Source organism: Neurospora tetraspora (assembly GCF_033439725.1).
Source record: "Neurospora tetraspora strain CBS 560.94 chromosome Unknown B0H65scaffold_6, whole genome shotgun sequence".
NCBI lineage: Eukaryota > Fungi > Ascomycota > Sordariomycetes > Sordariales > Sordariaceae > Neurospora > Neurospora tetraspora.
Genome location: NW_026944388.1, coordinates 3,058,560 through 3,073,736, shown reverse-complemented (window position 1 = coordinate 3,073,736; position 15,177 = coordinate 3,058,560). Strand labels below are relative to the sequence as shown.

The window sequence follows — 15,177 nt, the reverse complement described above, 5'->3', positions numbered from 1 at the left end:
ATCTTTGATTCTGGTGGGCGGGAGTGCGCTTAGAACACTCCAAGATGAGGCCGGAGGGACCGCGCAACGGAATCAAAGATCGGGCCTCGGGAATGACGGTGAGGTCATACCGAGAGGAAGATAAACACCGAAGGCACGGCGCCGACACGGCGTCGTCGCGACAGAGAGGCGGAGGGTTTTCAGCCGGCTACGGTACGGTTTTTCCCACCGACTAAGAACGGAAGCAGCACCGCATACCCACTGGGTAGACTATGTAAATAGTTAACGTGTATAAGACCAATAATAATATATACTATGTAAGTTTTTTTCGTATTACAAAGTAAAAGTATAAAATAAACCGAAAATATTTTATTATAGAACTACAAGAATATATAAAGCTTTAAGTATATTTTATATTAATAAATAAGTTATAAGTTTGCTTGTATATAAGTAAGAAATTCGACTATATTAGTATAATATGAGTTTTCTAGTAGTTTTTATCATTAACCTTTCGCCAAGCTAAGTATAGTTTACTACAAAAATAGAGAAACGATTTTCCAAACTAGTATTCTACACCTTCTTTCTCCTACTATTTCCGAGCCTTCTTTATCAACCTTTCAGACCTCTGAGGTACCACTACTGCTTCATCGAGGGTATCCTTCTCGAGGGTATCCCTCTTCCGTTTGCGAGAGACCCTGTTTGGGACTTCAGGACTCTTCAGCCCTTCACCATCATTCAGACTCTCTTCAAGAAGAGAAATAAAGTCTGGAGAGGTAAGGCAGATAGGCGTAAGTACCGGCTTAGGCGGGGGTTTAGATGAACTGGTAGGGGAAGTAGGGGACGGGGACCGGATCAAAGGTAGCATGGGATTAACCGGAGCCGAAAAGTCGGGTCCCAAAAAGTTGGGCGTGGAGAAGTTGGGCGTGAAGGAATCCGAGCTGGCTCCATCAGAATCTAGAGTCATCATCGAACTAACTGTGTCGTCCAAATCCGGGAGCGCTTCTGGCAAATCCACCATGGCCGTAGGGTATATGCGGCGTGGTTGAGGATATTCCAGAGTAGGATAAGGTGTAGGGGATCGCCTCTCCACAATCCCGTGTCCGTGGCGTATTTTGTATGCCACGCTAGATACGCGGAGGTTAACGTTGTGATATGCTGAAGCCGTGACCGAGAAGTTCGGGTGGGGTTTGTTGATGGGATAAGTGTTGCCAGGCAATTTATTGGATTCTACACAGACAACAATGTGCCAAGTGCTCCCTGGCACACCCCAGATGGGGGTTCCTTGTTTGTTTTCGTCGTCTTCGTCTTTCATTAGACGCCAATCTCGGATATCACCATTATCATCGGTCTGGCCGAAATATATGTCGGTTGGATGTAGCGGTTCGACGAGTGTAAGAGTAGCATAACCTCCCTTTAGTGGTCTGTTGGTAGAGTCTCGGACTTAGCAAGTGATAGTGTGAGATCACGAACGACGAAATCAAGCGATTGTATGAGGTTTATTGAGTGTGTGTGCTATGGAGAGGAGGAGAGACTGGCGAGGCTGGAAGGCTAGAAACGGTGTGGTCTGGGCAAGGCACAGAGTGGGCACGGCACAGAGCATGTGACTCATGCAGTGTGCCCAGATGCCTGCCCGGGACCCACCAACAGATAGACATGTTGAAGAATAAAGAACTGGTCGTAGAAGGAATAAAAAGACCGGATAGCTTGAGTAGTTAAAGGTGGATAATAGAGGATGATTACGGGTATATATACGTGTATGGTTGTTGGTAGGAGGTGGTATTCCATTCTTAAATTATCAGTTGGCTATCCCCTATTCTCGCCACCTACGAGGTATATCACCTTTTAAGGTCTAGGTTCCTTTTCGCTACATTCGAGATTTGCAATCCAATTCTGCCATAACCATCATTCGATCCTTTCGTTACCGCGCTAAGAATTTCCAGCGTCTTCTTGTTGTAGTCCGATTTTTATCTCTTCTGAATCGTCGGCAGAAATACGACCCAACGGTGGATTCGTGGTTACTATAGTTTGATATTGTCGGAATGCGCTAATAATTGTCGTTGCGATATTGGTAACCATTTCGTCATGTTGTTTTAATTCCCGTATAAGATTCCGGCGTGGTAGTAAATAAGACGAATCTAACTGATTCAGCTGGTGTAATAACCTTTGATTTTGAGGTTTAAGTTGTTGATTTTCTTGTTCTAATAAATGTGTATAAGTTATTTCATCTTTTTATTACAATTTATGTTTGTCTTTGGTAGTGATAGGAGGCGTTTACTTAGACTCATCGTCTATTAATTTACGCTGTAGTTTTTAAAAGCTCTATAACGTTGACAGAAACGCTCTCCAAACTAGAAGCTACGGTATTTATAGATTCCAATGCCGTTTCGGATATCTTAGAGATCCTCATGATGTTGTTTTTAAGAACCTCCAACCGTTTATCTCTTTCCTGAGCCCTATCCATTTTTTCCAGACGACGTTCGATTCTTGCGCTTCTGATTAATTCTAATATTAAAGTCTCAGGTTTGACAACGGTGTTGTCAAAATGTCTATGTTTGTTAGTTGAGTAAAGGTAATGTAATATAGTAGGAAGAAATACCTTTTGCAATGTGGACACGCCGAATCAATTGGATCGAACAGTGTTGGCAACCGCGTTGATTGTGGTGGTGGAGGAAGTAAGAAAGCTTCAGGATTTAAATCCTCGAACATTTGTAGATCTACAGGGTTATCCATGGTGCTAGTGTTCGTATAGAGAGAAGATATAATGGGCTAATACAATGAGTAAAACATAAAGTTTAAATCTAAAAACCAGCTTCCATCGTCAAAGACGACTTATATATACCCCTTTTATCTTTTGATTTATGCTGTATACTTGGTTTCTTCTTCAACTCCTCTCATTACCGCTACTATGTTCTATCCAATCAATATGCTGTGGCAACTTCTCTTCTTTTACGTCGCTGTTGGCGCTTCTATGAATAGCCTTTGTATTATAGAACCTCCATTACAATTAACCTCTGGATTTTCTATTCGTGCTTTGTAAATTCAACACAAAGCTCTTAGTAAAGTACTTAACTAACTTTTGAAAGCGGAAATGCAAAGTCGCTATACGAAGCTACTATCATTGCTGCCGACGTCGAATACGTAATCCCTTTCGAATATCCCAATTGCCCGCAACTATCAGTATTTGAATTCATTGTACCAACTCTTCCAAGTGGCGATGCGCTTGTCTTTTGGTATTTCTCTCAAGTCTTCGATCCTTTTAACATAAACTAACCTAAGTTAGGCAATGTGGCGCATCTATTGAAAACTGTCATATAGCTGAGGTTACAACTGGTGACGCGATGAAAACCATACCCGTTCAAAATGGGACTGTTCGCTGTCTTAATGTTTTATCGGATACCATAGAGACATCTACATTAGCTAGTACCCGTAGTTCCCTAGGTTTATCTTCTAAAACATCTACGATAGATAAACTGAGAACAAGCCAACCGACGACTAGGAATCCAGCCTTTCATCACCTGAATCCAGCTCTACACGGGCCACAACCCAGGACCCAGCCTTGCACCCTCTGGGAAGGGCAGCGGCTTGCCACCCCGAACACTAGTCACCCCAAGGGAAAGTGCAGTGGTGAGCCTTGGCTATACGACATGCGACGGAAGGAACACCCGCTCGATGCTCGTGCCCAACCCAGGTTGTTATCGGTTTTCGGGTACTTAAGCTGGGTCCTCGGGAGTGTCTCGTCTTGTCGAAACTTAGACCACTATTCCATCAACTTCCACTTGAACCGTTCAACTCCGCCGGTCTCCTCCATTCAGTTGCGCGGCAATCCTTTCGTCATTACTGTAGCATGGAGCTTACGACATCTTGTGCACGCCAGCACCTTCTCGTTGGTTAGCTGGCCTTCCTGCCCGCCTTCTTTATTACCAAGCCCCATACAGACTAGAGGTATTCCGATGCGCTGCATTTTCAGGGTCTTGTCCTATCCCAATACATTGCAGGTTTCCTCACACTTGCCGTGCTCAATAAAGCAACTAAAAAAACACAGCATTCAACTGGACTGCATGATTGGCCCGTCGTTAGCGTCAGCGTGCCCGCCACGAGAATGTGGCAGCCTAGCAGCCTGAATGGTGGTCGCATTGCGTGGCTTACGATGACTGGCATATGGTCTCCCCAACCACGTGATAGGCCCTCGCTCATATTTCAGCTGACAAGCCTGCAACTTCGACGTCTTTGTTCATGTCAACACAGAGATAGCTCACGGACTTGACCTCAACAATCCGTCTACGACTCGTTTCTTTCGTCTTCGACTCGTTGCTTCACTTTTATCACCCAGGTGCGGTCAGCATCATATGCGAGACGTGAACCGCCTGTTTCTGCGTCGGCTACCATACAAGCATCACCACTGCAATCCCGTCGGTGACGGCAACTACGGCACCTATCTACCATACTGTATCAATCCGGAACCGTTACAACCTCTCGACTATTTTCGATAGCATGGGGGGCAAGCGGGACTTCGCTTCCTATGCGTCTGATGGCGAAGGACGTTTCCCGACCGCTGGTCGACAAATCGTGGCCAAGATTCCCTTCCTCCATGTGAAGGAACAGGAACGACAAGATGAACAAATCCCCGCCGCCACCGCTATGTCCGCTACCCGTATGCCCGCCCCCGGGCTCCCAACCGCTCCAGCTACTGGTTCCGCCGATATAGAGACGTCCGCCGGCGTGGATAACACGAAGCAGGTGGAAGTAGGCTTACTTCTTCCCCCCCTACGACATTTCAGAATGACGCTAACACCTGTAAAGAACCTGTATTACAACGTTCCCATGTCACGTGGCCATATTCGCTTGCTTCAACTATTGCCGCATGAAAACGAGGACGCCGCAATACACTGTCGGCTCTTCTGCACCACATTGGACTCAAAAGGCACTCGTCCGTACGAGGCCTTATCCTACGTGTGGGGCTCCGAGGACAAGCCTTGTTCCATCTTTATAAACAGGTGCAACTTAGCCGTCGGGGAAAACCTTTACGCAGCGCTGGTACATCTTCGAGACCATTGCATTGAACGAACTATATGGATAGATGCCATTTGCATCAACCAAGAAGACCAAGAAGAAAAAGGACATCAAGTTCAATCTATGGCGAAGATCTACGCTAAAGCAAGTCGCGTAATTGTTTGGCTTGGAGAGGAGGCAGCCGGTAGCGACCAAGCGCTCGAAGGAATACGCATCGCAGCCGAGCTGTCTACAAGACGATTAGACAATAAAGCGGGAATCCTTACACTGCTTCAACGACCGTGGTTTCGACGTATTTGGGTAAGAGAACCGATGTCAAAGTATTCTAACTAAGGAAACTGACAGATTGATGTAGGTGCTTCAGGAAGTTGCCGCGGCTCGCCATATCCTGATCAAGTGTGGTTCTGCTGAGGTTGACGGATCTGCATTCTGCTTAGGCCTAGATGCATTGAACCTATCCAACGAACTCCCCGCAGACCTGCGGGCTCGAATCCTTTCGGTAACCTACCTCATAAGGGGCGCAATCTTCCGGCCCAAATACGCGACCAATCAGTCAGACAACTTTTCTCTTAACATACGCCCTCTAGGCGAACTGATAGAGATGTACCATACCCGCGAAGCTACGGATCGTCTCGATAAAGTATATGCCTTACTCGGTATGAGCTCTGATAATCCAACCGCAGCAGGATTATTCGCCGACTACAAGATTTCGTGGAAACAACTCTTCAACAAACTCATCCACTTCTTCCTATCTGAATTGGTCTCTGTAGTAGGCCTTTCAGACGATAAGGAGAATGCCGTCATTGAGGGCAAGGGCTGCATTCTTGGCGAAGTGTCCTCGGTCAAGAGAAATGCTACTTGGGAAGACAGACAAGATGTGGCCATTACTTGGAGTAATGTCCTCAGCTATATTTGCGTGAAGGAAGCATGGGGTTCTTGCTGGACCCTCCCGACCACGGTAAAATCCGTCCAAAAAGGAGATGTCGTCTGCCTTCTTCAAGGAGCGTCGAGACCCACGATCCTCAGGTCATACAACGATCACTGGGCGGTTATAATGATTGCAGTTTCCCCAGCAGGCGATTCACAAGGTACGACCGGAGATATCAAGTGGTCAGAACTTTTACAATCGATAACAGTCTTTCCACATAATTTTCGACTTATCTGGGATTGGGATATAGATCCAAACAAGGAGCAAGATAAAAACAACAACGACTACTTTGCAAGCATTCCAGAGCATTCAAAGACAGGGTTGGAAGGTTGTCTAAATGCGGCGACTAGGATACGGAATGTCAGATTGGTATTACAAGAGGTGAAACAGTATGGAGTTGCAGTGAAGAATCTTCGGGAAGAAACGGCGGTTCTTGAGAGAGCATTGAAGAGTATGAGAAACCTAAAAAAGACTTGCCTAGGTCCCGAGGATTTAGAAAAGGAAGATGCAAAGGAAACAATGGTAAATCAACTCATTGAGGACAAGGGCCAATGGACGCTTCTATGCTTGGCGGCAGAAAACGGGCATGAGACGGTCATAAAATTGCTTCTCGACACCGGCAAGGTCAACTTGCATAAGGAGGAGCTATGGACGGCGCTGTGGCTTGCGGAGCAAAAAGGCTATAAAGCGATCGTTAAGATGCTTCTCGATATTGGCAAGATTGACGCAGGTGCTAAGGATGAGAATGGACAGACAGCGCTATATCGAGCGGCGATAACTGGGCATGAGGTAGTCGTTCAGCTGCTTCTCAATACTGGCAAGGTTGACGCAGGTGCTAAGGATGAGAATGGACAGACAGCGCTGCATATGGCGGCAGAGAATGGACATGAGGCGGTTGTTAAGCTGCTTCTTGATACCGGCAAGGTTGATGCAGATCTTCGGGACCGGTATGAACGGACGGCGCTATGGCTTGCGGCGGAAAAAGGCTATAAAGCGATCGTTAAGATGCTTCTCGATACTGGCAAGGTTGACGCAGATCCTAAGCATAAGGATAGATGGACAGCGCTGTATATGACGAAACAGCATTGGTCATGGTACTGGCGTCGTAGCCATCCGGAATTTGACGTCGGGGGAGCAAGTCTTTACCCCGGTAGGTCCAGTCTTCAACTAGATTAGGTAGGAGAGTCCGAACTATATAGGCACTAGGTACAGTTAAGTCTGCAAATAACGATATCAGCTGATCGAACGGATCTGATTCGGGATGTATATATCAAACAAAGGTAATAACTAAACAATATAAAAAGGAAATAACAAAGGCGATAATAGGTCATATACAAATAAGTAAAAGGTTGCAAATAGAAAAGCGAAACAGGCTCGTCCTTTCGTACAAGTCAAAACACACTAATAATCGTATCGCCATCTCAATAGCTAATAGTCTAGTATCCGGTCGCCGAAAGCAAGCTCCCCAGGGTGCTCCTCGTAGTAGTAAATGGGTTCTGCTACAGAACCGCGGCTGCTGGCCACAATGTGGACTTCGTGGTGATCGTAGGTTTCGTAATGGCCATGGAGGCCCGGTCGGGGCATGCCGTACATAGCCGAGTGGCTAGGTCCTTGGTGATGAAGCGGAGGGTGGAGCGGATGAGGAGTATAAAGAAGTTGCGAAAGTCCGGGAGCCGAAGGAAGAGGGTACTGGGAAATCATAATATTAGGAAGCGGCGAATGGCCGGTCGGGCTGGTAGGTAAGCTTAGAGGCACCAACTTCACCTTACGATACTTTCCCCGACCCTTAATACCCTTATTACTATTCTTGTAGACCTCGGCGAAGTCCTTAAAAATCTCCATATCTTCCTTCGATACAATCGACCAGTCCTCGATAGTGCCGAATCTTACGGCGAGAGCCTTGATGGTCTCCTTGTGGTACTTGTTTTGGTGATACTGCAAGCAAGCCGAGTCAGTTTGACACCTTGGCAAAAAATATAAAAGCGCAAATTTCTTACCTTGAGATTTCCCCGCTGGGTAAACTGCTTGTGGCAGTTATCGAGTCTGCAGAGGAATGCCTTTATGCCAAGATGTGTCTTCATGTGTGCCTTGACATCTCCACGTTGCACAAAACCCGTATCGCATACCTCGCAGCGGTAGGGCCTCTCTCCTGTGTGACGACGTTTGTGTATCTAAGACTCTGTCACACTGTATTGGCACTATAGCCACAGTAGGGCTGAAACTTACCTTGAGGCTACCGGCCTGCGTGAATCTTCCACCACAGCCAGGAATAGGGCAAACATAGGGTCTATCTCCAGTGTGAGATTGAACATGGGTGTCGCGGTTCGTCTTCCGGGAGACATTCTTATTGCAGCCCTCGATTTGGCACTCATATCGCTTACGCTTATGCTTATTGGCCGGTTGCTGCACTCTTGTCTGGTAATCGGGGGATGATTGCTAAAAGAAAGTGTTAGACTCACTCAGTCTCAAAAGAAGGGTCCGCCATACCTGTTGAGTCTTGATGTCCTTATCATCACCGCTCTGCTCGGCGTCCGTGTCCTTCATTTTGGACTGAATGACCTTCATGAGCTTGTCCACCGCAGTGGTAAACTCGACTTGAGGCGCTCCGTTGACCCGGGCATTGGGGGTGATGGTTCGCGAGTAGGTCGAGTGGTTCGAGATGGTCGTCTCCGCCGTAGAAGCTTGAGAATCGCTATGCTCCGATGGGCTCCTGCTCTCTTCACTGTACCTCCTCGCATCCCTAATATGATGCAGTCCCCTGGTGTCCTTGAGTTCAGGCGTAACCATATGTAGTGATGGTCGTTCCTGGTAATGCTGATGCTTGTACGGAGAGCTCATGGCAGTAGGCGTAGGCAGCGGATAAGCCGGATATCCTCCGCCATAAGACACGGATGGCTGATAATGTGCTGGCGCGCTGATGCTGTTGATGGGAGCCGTGCTCATAAATATCGTTGGCATATGGTAGGGAACCAAGGAAGGCCGTTGTTGCATCGGTGCTGTGGTCATTGGCCGTACGTTATAAGGCATAACATCGGCGTCCATCATAATATAGTCGTTGTTGGGGTAGTGCTGGGGCCAATGTTCTTAGCCCGTGGGGGCCGACGGTTGAGTTGTGAGTGCTGTTTTGTCGGTGGGATATCTGTCGATGGGTGGTAGTATGGGGAAAGGGCGAAGATGGAAGACGGCTAGGTGAGATAAGCCAAGGTGGGTGAAGCGATGTTGTAAGTTAGGATTAGTCTGATTCTTATATTATTAAGCCTACTATAGCGGGAAAATCACGAGGGTATCTGGCCTTGTAAGGGGGGTTTAATGCTTGGAATTTTAATAAGCCTTATTGTCAAATCTAGCACTGTTAATTCTCCAGCTCGATTGCTCAATAAGAGGCTCTAATTGGCCAGCTTTCATTACGAAGGATAGTTCTTTCCCAAGTTTTGGCTTCCCGATTAGAGTGACGATGATTCTTTCTCCACCTTTCTTTTACCCCGGAAGAGCGGAACGGGCGGGATCCCATTCCCAGGGCAGACCAAAGCCACCACTTAATGCAGCCTGGATGGGCATGGTGGGCATGGCAAAGAAACAATTGCAGGGCTGAGGAGGGAGCCGCAAGAGATCCATCGTTGGCCAGAGGTTTTGATGTCCATCCCTCGCCCTACTATTGGTGTTCATCATCGCTTGTAAGCGGAAGTAGGAGTGGATGGTAACTGGGCAGGTAGGTACCGTCGATATCTGCCTTGACTTACCTCCTTCACCTACCTGCCTTAACCTACCTTCTTCATCTGCCTGCATTAGCTACCTCTTCCCTTCCCTCCTGGCATGTCATAATCATGGTGGTTGGCTTGCAACACACTGTTGGCGCAGCCGCCAACACCTTTGTAGACGAGTCGATTGGCTGAGAGAGATGCATACGGGGTAGGGCTGCGGAACAGGAAGACGCCTGCAATTTGGTGGCATTCGACGTGCCAACCACAGCTCTGGGATCTGATGCCAACTCTATTTAAAGTATGCACAAGCCCGACTTTTCACTTGTCTGCCTTGACCTACCTCCTTCATCTTCCTGCCGTAACCTGCCTGCATTAGCCTGCCTCCTTCATCTGCCTGCCTTGCCCTACTTCATTGGTCCGACTATTCATCGCTCGGTAAAATCTAACATTGACGAGCCCCCAGTATCCGGGAAGAATCCCCGAACCAACGCAATGGCATCATGTAGATCTTCAAAAGACCGAGAACACAAGCTAGGGGAGATATTTACCGGAGTCCATCGCAGCCGACGGCTTGACCCTCTCCCACGATTCGCGACTGTGCTATTGAGCCATACCTCCGGAGAGTGGGACATCCGTGACTGTAACAGCCACCGGTGGTGATGCGAACGTGTGCTTAGCGAATTAGGGTAATTTCGGAGCCTTCCCCGAGATGGTTACGGGTGATTGTCGAGGATGGTAAGTCGCCGGAGAAGGTGTCTTCCGAATGAAAAAGAAAGGAGAGAGAAACCCAGATCACCCAGACAAGGCAGCAAGATGCTTGTCGTCAGATCCCTACCCTGACATACGGTGCAGCCGCCCTCTTCCCTGGCCATACGCGAATCGGACGCAGGGGCGGACAAGTGTCCACCAATATCAAGACCGCGCTCGACGAGATCGAGACAGCAGCATCGAAGGCTCTCCGAAAAACAATGCCGGTCTGGCGCACAGTCCCCAAGCTTGACCCCTTCTGGTTGGCCGGCATCGCCCCACCCGAAATCATCAGACGAGAAACGGCCCGGGCCGTGGCAGGGCTCCACACCCTCCCGGCCCACCACCCGCTAACCCAACGCTTGCGCACGCCCCCACTGCGCGGCTGGTTCCATCTCTACTCCCTCACCGAGTCCCAAGCCCCCCGGGATGAAAACACACCGGAGGAAACGTGGCTCGCCCCCGACTCGGCAGCACCACCCCGACGCTGGAAAATGTGGACCCTCCCTTCCGAAGCGGACCCGGAGCTCCACTGGCTCACGCACCGACCGGCATGCCTGGCTGATCTACCCTGTGGTATCGCGACAACCCATACCTCCGCCTGCCCCGAATACACCTCGCACGATGGGTTGGCGAACGCACGAGCCACTGGGACTTCCACTCCTACCACGCCCGATTCAACCACCCGGCCGAGACGTTCCGCACATGCGTCTGCGGCGAACCATGCGAAAAAGGCCACTTTTTCCGATGCCCCCTCGTCACGTGGCAAAACCCTCGAGCCACATCCGACGCGCCACATGCCTTCGGCACCAGCCACGCCACCTTCCTCGCCCGGCTCAGAGCCCTGAAGGACGAAGGCCTCACCGGCGTCACCACCACCGCGGACGGCAGACTCCTCGGCACCCGAGCACCCCTGCCAGAACCCGACGACACCGACGACGAAGCATTCCCGATCATCCCCCCTTCCCCCTCCTAATGTTGTTGAGTGAGGTGGGCAATGAGTTTCTACTCTCTGTTTGGGGTGAAGGAGAGTTCAAAGAAAGATTGTTCCAAAGGAGACAGCTTAGCGAACTGCAAAACCTACCCAACGAAGACCTCGTTAAGTTTCTGACACCCATTCAGCCCGAGGTCTTTGTCAGTGACTACAAATGAAGGCCAGTTTGAGGCCAATCAGCGTTCCAAATCGAGAACCTTCCCCGAGATGGTTACGGGTGATTGTCAAGGATGGTAAGTCGCCGGAGAAGGTGTCTTCCGAATGAAAAGAAAGGAGAGAGGAACCCAGATCACCCAGACAAGGCAGCAGGATGCACCCTAACCCTTGCGAAAAGACGTAGTGTCTTTCGTGGCGGAATACACTGAGATTCCATTGCTTGTAGTGCATGTATACCTCCCAGCCGACTAGCATGTCACCGCCCTGAACGAGAGAAGTGTGCCTTTTCGGGTAACTATCTCGGGAACTTCCGTGAACCTCTCGAGACCAAGCGCCAGCTCTTCTTGACAACCCCGCGAAGTGTTGCTTGGAGGGACGGTATGACTCTTTGAGAGCTTTGGAAGGTTTCGTGGGAGATGCACCTTGTTCTCACGTCGGGTAAGAACCATCCCATTCCCTGCCCAGTTGAGCGTAACAGCCTCATGAGACCGCTTTGGGTTGAAGTTGAACTGGATCTTGAAATACTCCGGGTCCCATACCGTGAATCGTGCTCGCCGTGCTTGCTGGTTGTAGTCTAGTGCCCACTCAAAGATGTCATCCACGAGGTGACGGAGCTTATAGAGTTGTGATTCCCGTCCTTGGAACCTGAGCTCCAAACAATCGTCCTTTTCCCCCTGATCCTTCGGACAACGGATGTCGATGAAAAAATTCCCTGGCCAGCTACCCTTCGAGTTGTAATATCTCCCGGTGTATAAGTACAATTGTCGCGGATGAAAGTAGTTCGTGTTGCGCTCGCTGTCAATGCCCGTTCTCATTGTTTTCACAAGCCTGAGTTTCTGATCCCGACTTCCCTTCGCCAGTTCAACGTACTTCTTTGCCAGGTCAAGGTACGTTTTCCCTCCATCTTCAAATTGGAATAGCGCGGTGATGTATATTTGAGCGATCCAGTCCGCAACGTCGTTGAGTGGCATCGAATTCGTCAGAACCACCACAGCGGAATTGGATTCAGGAAACATGAAGATTGCGGAATAGTACCCAAGCCCGGCGCCTTGGTGGTAATAGGATCTAAGCTATAATACAGGGATACAGGTAGTGGCTGGGAATCCAGCCATTTCCGGTATCAGTGGGTCACCGGTTTGAGATATATAGTTATCAAGCCCGACATGCTTGTTTTGTGGGGTAACATCCTTTTCTTCGTGGCGGTTGAGGAACCCTAACCCTAGTTCTGGCTCAGCCAGCACTAGGGATAGGGTTCTGACCGCCATATCTAGAAACACAGCTCCCCACAATCACTATCGGCTATATTTCCGCACCGCTCGAAGGATTGATTGATTAAAGAGATGCGAGAAAAGAACGAGCAAACGCCACAGATCCCAGAGCTGTGGTTGGCTCGTCGAACGCCGCCAAATTGCAGGCGTCTTCCTGTTCCGCAGCCCTGCCCCGTATGCATCTCTCTCAGCCAATCGACTCGTCTACAAAGGTGTTGGCGGCTGCGCCAACAGTGTATTGCAAGCCAACCACCATGATTATGACATGCCAGGATGGAAGGGAAGAGGTCGGCTGATGCAGGCAGATGAAGGAGGTAGGTTAAGGCAGGTAGATGAAGGAGGCAGGCTAATGCAGGCAGGTTACGGCAGGAAGATGAAGGAGGTAGGTCAAGGCAGACAAGTGAAAAGTCGGGCACGTGCATACTCTAAGTGGAGTTGCAGGCTGCCGGCTTCGGATCCAAAAGCTGTGGTTGGTTCGTCGCTCTCAACGCTACCCCCGTTTCGCAGCCTGCAGCTCTCTCGAGCCAATCGACAAGAGCTGCCCCACATCCTGGTGCCTGAATGGGACGGTCGGATCTACCCGTAGCCTCTAAAAGGGTGTTGGGAATTTGCCGCTAATATTGGTACTGGACGCGTAGAAGTCATACCCAACTTGGCTAATCCTTATCTTATCATACAAGGCTGCACAAGTCGCAGTCCTGCCAATCCCAGTCGAGCCTCGTCATGGCCGTTACACTCGCAGTGCCACAGCCAAGTCGATCAAGCACGCCATCTCCACGTACGAGCTCCAGGGTGGTGCGGCAAACATGTTTATCAATGACGATGGTCTTCAACTGATCTCCGAGGAAGACCGCCAGGAACGAATTGAGTTCTATGCAGACCACAGCATCGGTTGGGTTGCCCGCCCTAGACACGGCGAAAATGGCTTCCAGCGCCGTGGCAAGTTCAAGAAGGCACCCAACATGAACTTTGCCCTCATGATCTCGTGCAAGGTGGAAGAAAAGCTTAGCCAAATCCAGAGATCCCCGGAATGGTCCCAGCATGACGAAGCTCAAGCCTATGAGCGCGCCCTCCAAGAGGTTCTCGCGGAAGATGGCCGTGCCTGGACTGACGGCAATATTCGGATGGGCGACTACATTCTCTTGATTGACTCGGATACCCGTGTACCGGCCGACTGCTTGCTTGATACTGTCTCGGAGATGGAGCAGTCCCCCGACGTTGGTATCATGCAGGTTGTTCACACGTATTTCGAGAATGGTATCACCTTCTTCACCAATCTGATTTACAGCGCTATTCGGTATACCGTCTCTAACGGTGATGTTGCTCCCTTCGTTGGTTACAACGTCATTCTTTGTTGGTCTGCCATCCAGCAAGTCTCGTACGAGGATGAAGATGGCTACGAGAAGTTCTGGTCCGAGAGTCACGTGTCGGAGGATTTCGACATGGCTCTACGACTGCAGTGTAACGATTACATTATCCGTCTTGCCGCGTGAGAAATACTTCTAATGACGAAGTTGGACAATTGAACACGTGTAAGGGAAAAGCAGCCTCGACGCGCGTGCTTTGAAGTTATTTGTTCAAAGCCGTTTAGTATCCGTTGGTTCCCAGCACTGTAGGTAGAGCCACAAGTGAAAAATGGGCAGTTAACAGAAACTGTAAAAATGGGCAAAGTAAACAGATGGTGAATTACCACTAACACTCTGTCTCCGTCGCACCGCCCGAGCCATCGGGATCTTCAGCACCAAGACAATCAACCCGCTGACGCGGGATTCCATCTTGTACATCCATCAGCCCAACCACTTACTCCCTCACACCTCCATGTCCCCCGTCCTCCCTCTCCCCAGCGTCCCCATCCTCGTCCCCAACCTCCCGGTCTCCAGATGCAACCCACTCCGGGTCCTTCCGAGCCTCTGGCTCCTCTGGACTTCAAACCTCCTCGTCCTCACCAAATTTCACACAAACAACACCACTATGTACGTAAACATCAGCACCATGGCACTAATCGGCCCCAAGATTGAAAACTCCGCAAACCCATAACTCGCCCTCTTAAATGCCCCCTCTTCCCCAAGTGCGATATCCAACCCGACCTGCATCCCTGACAGGACCACTAAAATCCACGCCATCCCGCCTATAACCCACGCGCTGTTTTGCACGGCAAACTGCCTGTACGAAGTCCATATAGCCATGAACCCCAGCGACAAAGGCCCCCGCGTGAACATGTAAATGAGGTTAAGTCGGTTCAGTCATAATTCGCCGTAGATGAACCGAACGGCGATGTTCTTGTATATCGCGTCTGGCGAGGCGAGCAGCTCATCCACGAAGAGACGCTATTGACCCCAGGTTACTTCGCGCGGGAGGAGGCCCTTGACGGTGGCGAGATCAAAGTCGCTCTCC

The 15,177-nt window shown here is 49.6% G+C and overlaps 8 protein-coding genes across 8 annotated transcripts; 4 read left to right on the top strand and 4 right to left on the bottom strand.

Moving 5' to 3' along the window:
• Positions 1-418: 418 nt before the first annotated feature.
• Positions 419-1,434, bottom strand: B0H65DRAFT_473607 (uncharacterized protein). Its single transcript, XM_062827214.1, has one exon. The coding sequence runs from the start codon at positions 1,289-1,291 to the stop codon at positions 569-571; it is 723 nt and encodes a 240-aa protein (XP_062679764.1). The 5' UTR covers positions 1,292-1,434; the 3' UTR covers positions 419-568.
• Positions 1,435-3,266: 1,832 nt separating this feature from the next.
• Positions 3,267-4,346, top strand: B0H65DRAFT_272177 (uncharacterized protein). Its single transcript, XM_062822754.1, has one exon. The coding sequence runs from the start codon at positions 3,318-3,320 to the stop codon at positions 4,098-4,100; it is 783 nt and encodes a 260-aa protein (XP_062679763.1). The 5' UTR covers positions 3,267-3,317; the 3' UTR covers positions 4,101-4,346.
• Positions 4,347-4,594: 248 nt separating this feature from the next.
• Positions 4,595-6,748, top strand: B0H65DRAFT_498839 (heterokaryon incompatibility protein-domain-containing protein; the record flags this gene model as incomplete). Its single annotated transcript, XM_062827819.1, has 3 exons — positions 4,595-4,722; positions 4,780-5,289; positions 5,345-6,748. Coding segments are annotated over exons 1-3 (2,019 nt in total), but the record flags the coding sequence as incomplete, so codon positions are not given.
• Positions 6,749-6,875: 127 nt separating this feature from the next.
• B0H65DRAFT_559929 (uncharacterized protein) lies at positions 6,876-8,962 on the bottom strand (the record flags this gene model as incomplete). Its single annotated transcript, XM_062830136.1, has 4 exons — positions 6,876-7,852; positions 7,915-8,088; positions 8,144-8,353; positions 8,405-8,962. The coding sequence occupies 4 exons, from the start codon at positions 8,960-8,962 to the stop codon at positions 7,346-7,348; spliced, it is 1,449 nt and encodes a 482-aa protein (XP_062679761.1). The 3' UTR covers positions 6,876-7,345.
• Positions 8,963-10,304: 1,342 nt separating this feature from the next.
• On the top strand, positions 10,305-11,341 carry B0H65DRAFT_578833 (uncharacterized protein; the record flags this gene model as incomplete). The annotated part of the gene is made up of 2 exons (XM_062830740.1): positions 10,305-11,061; positions 11,145-11,341. Exons 1-2 carry the CDS (start codon positions 10,587-10,589, stop codon positions 11,339-11,341), a joined length of 672 nt encoding a protein of 223 aa, XP_062679760.1. The 5' UTR covers positions 10,305-10,586.
• Positions 11,342-11,640: 299 nt separating this feature from the next.
• Positions 11,641-12,693, bottom strand: B0H65DRAFT_272140 (uncharacterized protein). The gene is made up of 2 exons (XM_062822753.1): positions 11,938-12,693; positions 11,641-11,835 (listed from the first exon to the last, which is right to left on the bottom strand). The coding sequence occupies exons 1-2, from the start codon at positions 12,529-12,531 to the stop codon at positions 11,764-11,766; spliced, it is 666 nt and encodes a 221-aa protein (XP_062679759.1). The 5' UTR covers positions 12,532-12,693; the 3' UTR covers positions 11,641-11,763.
• A 355-nt stretch (positions 12,694-13,048) lies between these two features.
• Positions 13,049-14,276, top strand: B0H65DRAFT_444760 (glycosyl transferase family group 2-domain-containing protein; the record flags this gene model as incomplete). Its single annotated transcript, XM_062825701.1, has 2 exons — positions 13,049-13,165; positions 13,464-14,276. The coding sequence occupies 2 exons, from the start codon at positions 13,049-13,051 to the stop codon at positions 14,274-14,276; spliced, it is 930 nt and encodes a 309-aa protein (XP_062679758.1).
• B0H65DRAFT_473589 (uncharacterized protein) lies at positions 14,276-15,134 on the bottom strand. Its single transcript, XM_062827213.1, has one exon. The coding sequence runs from the start codon at positions 15,000-15,002 to the stop codon at positions 14,736-14,738; it is 267 nt and encodes an 88-aa protein (XP_062679757.1). The 5' UTR covers positions 15,003-15,134; the 3' UTR covers positions 14,276-14,735.
• Between the last annotated feature and the right edge of the window lie 43 nt (positions 15,135-15,177).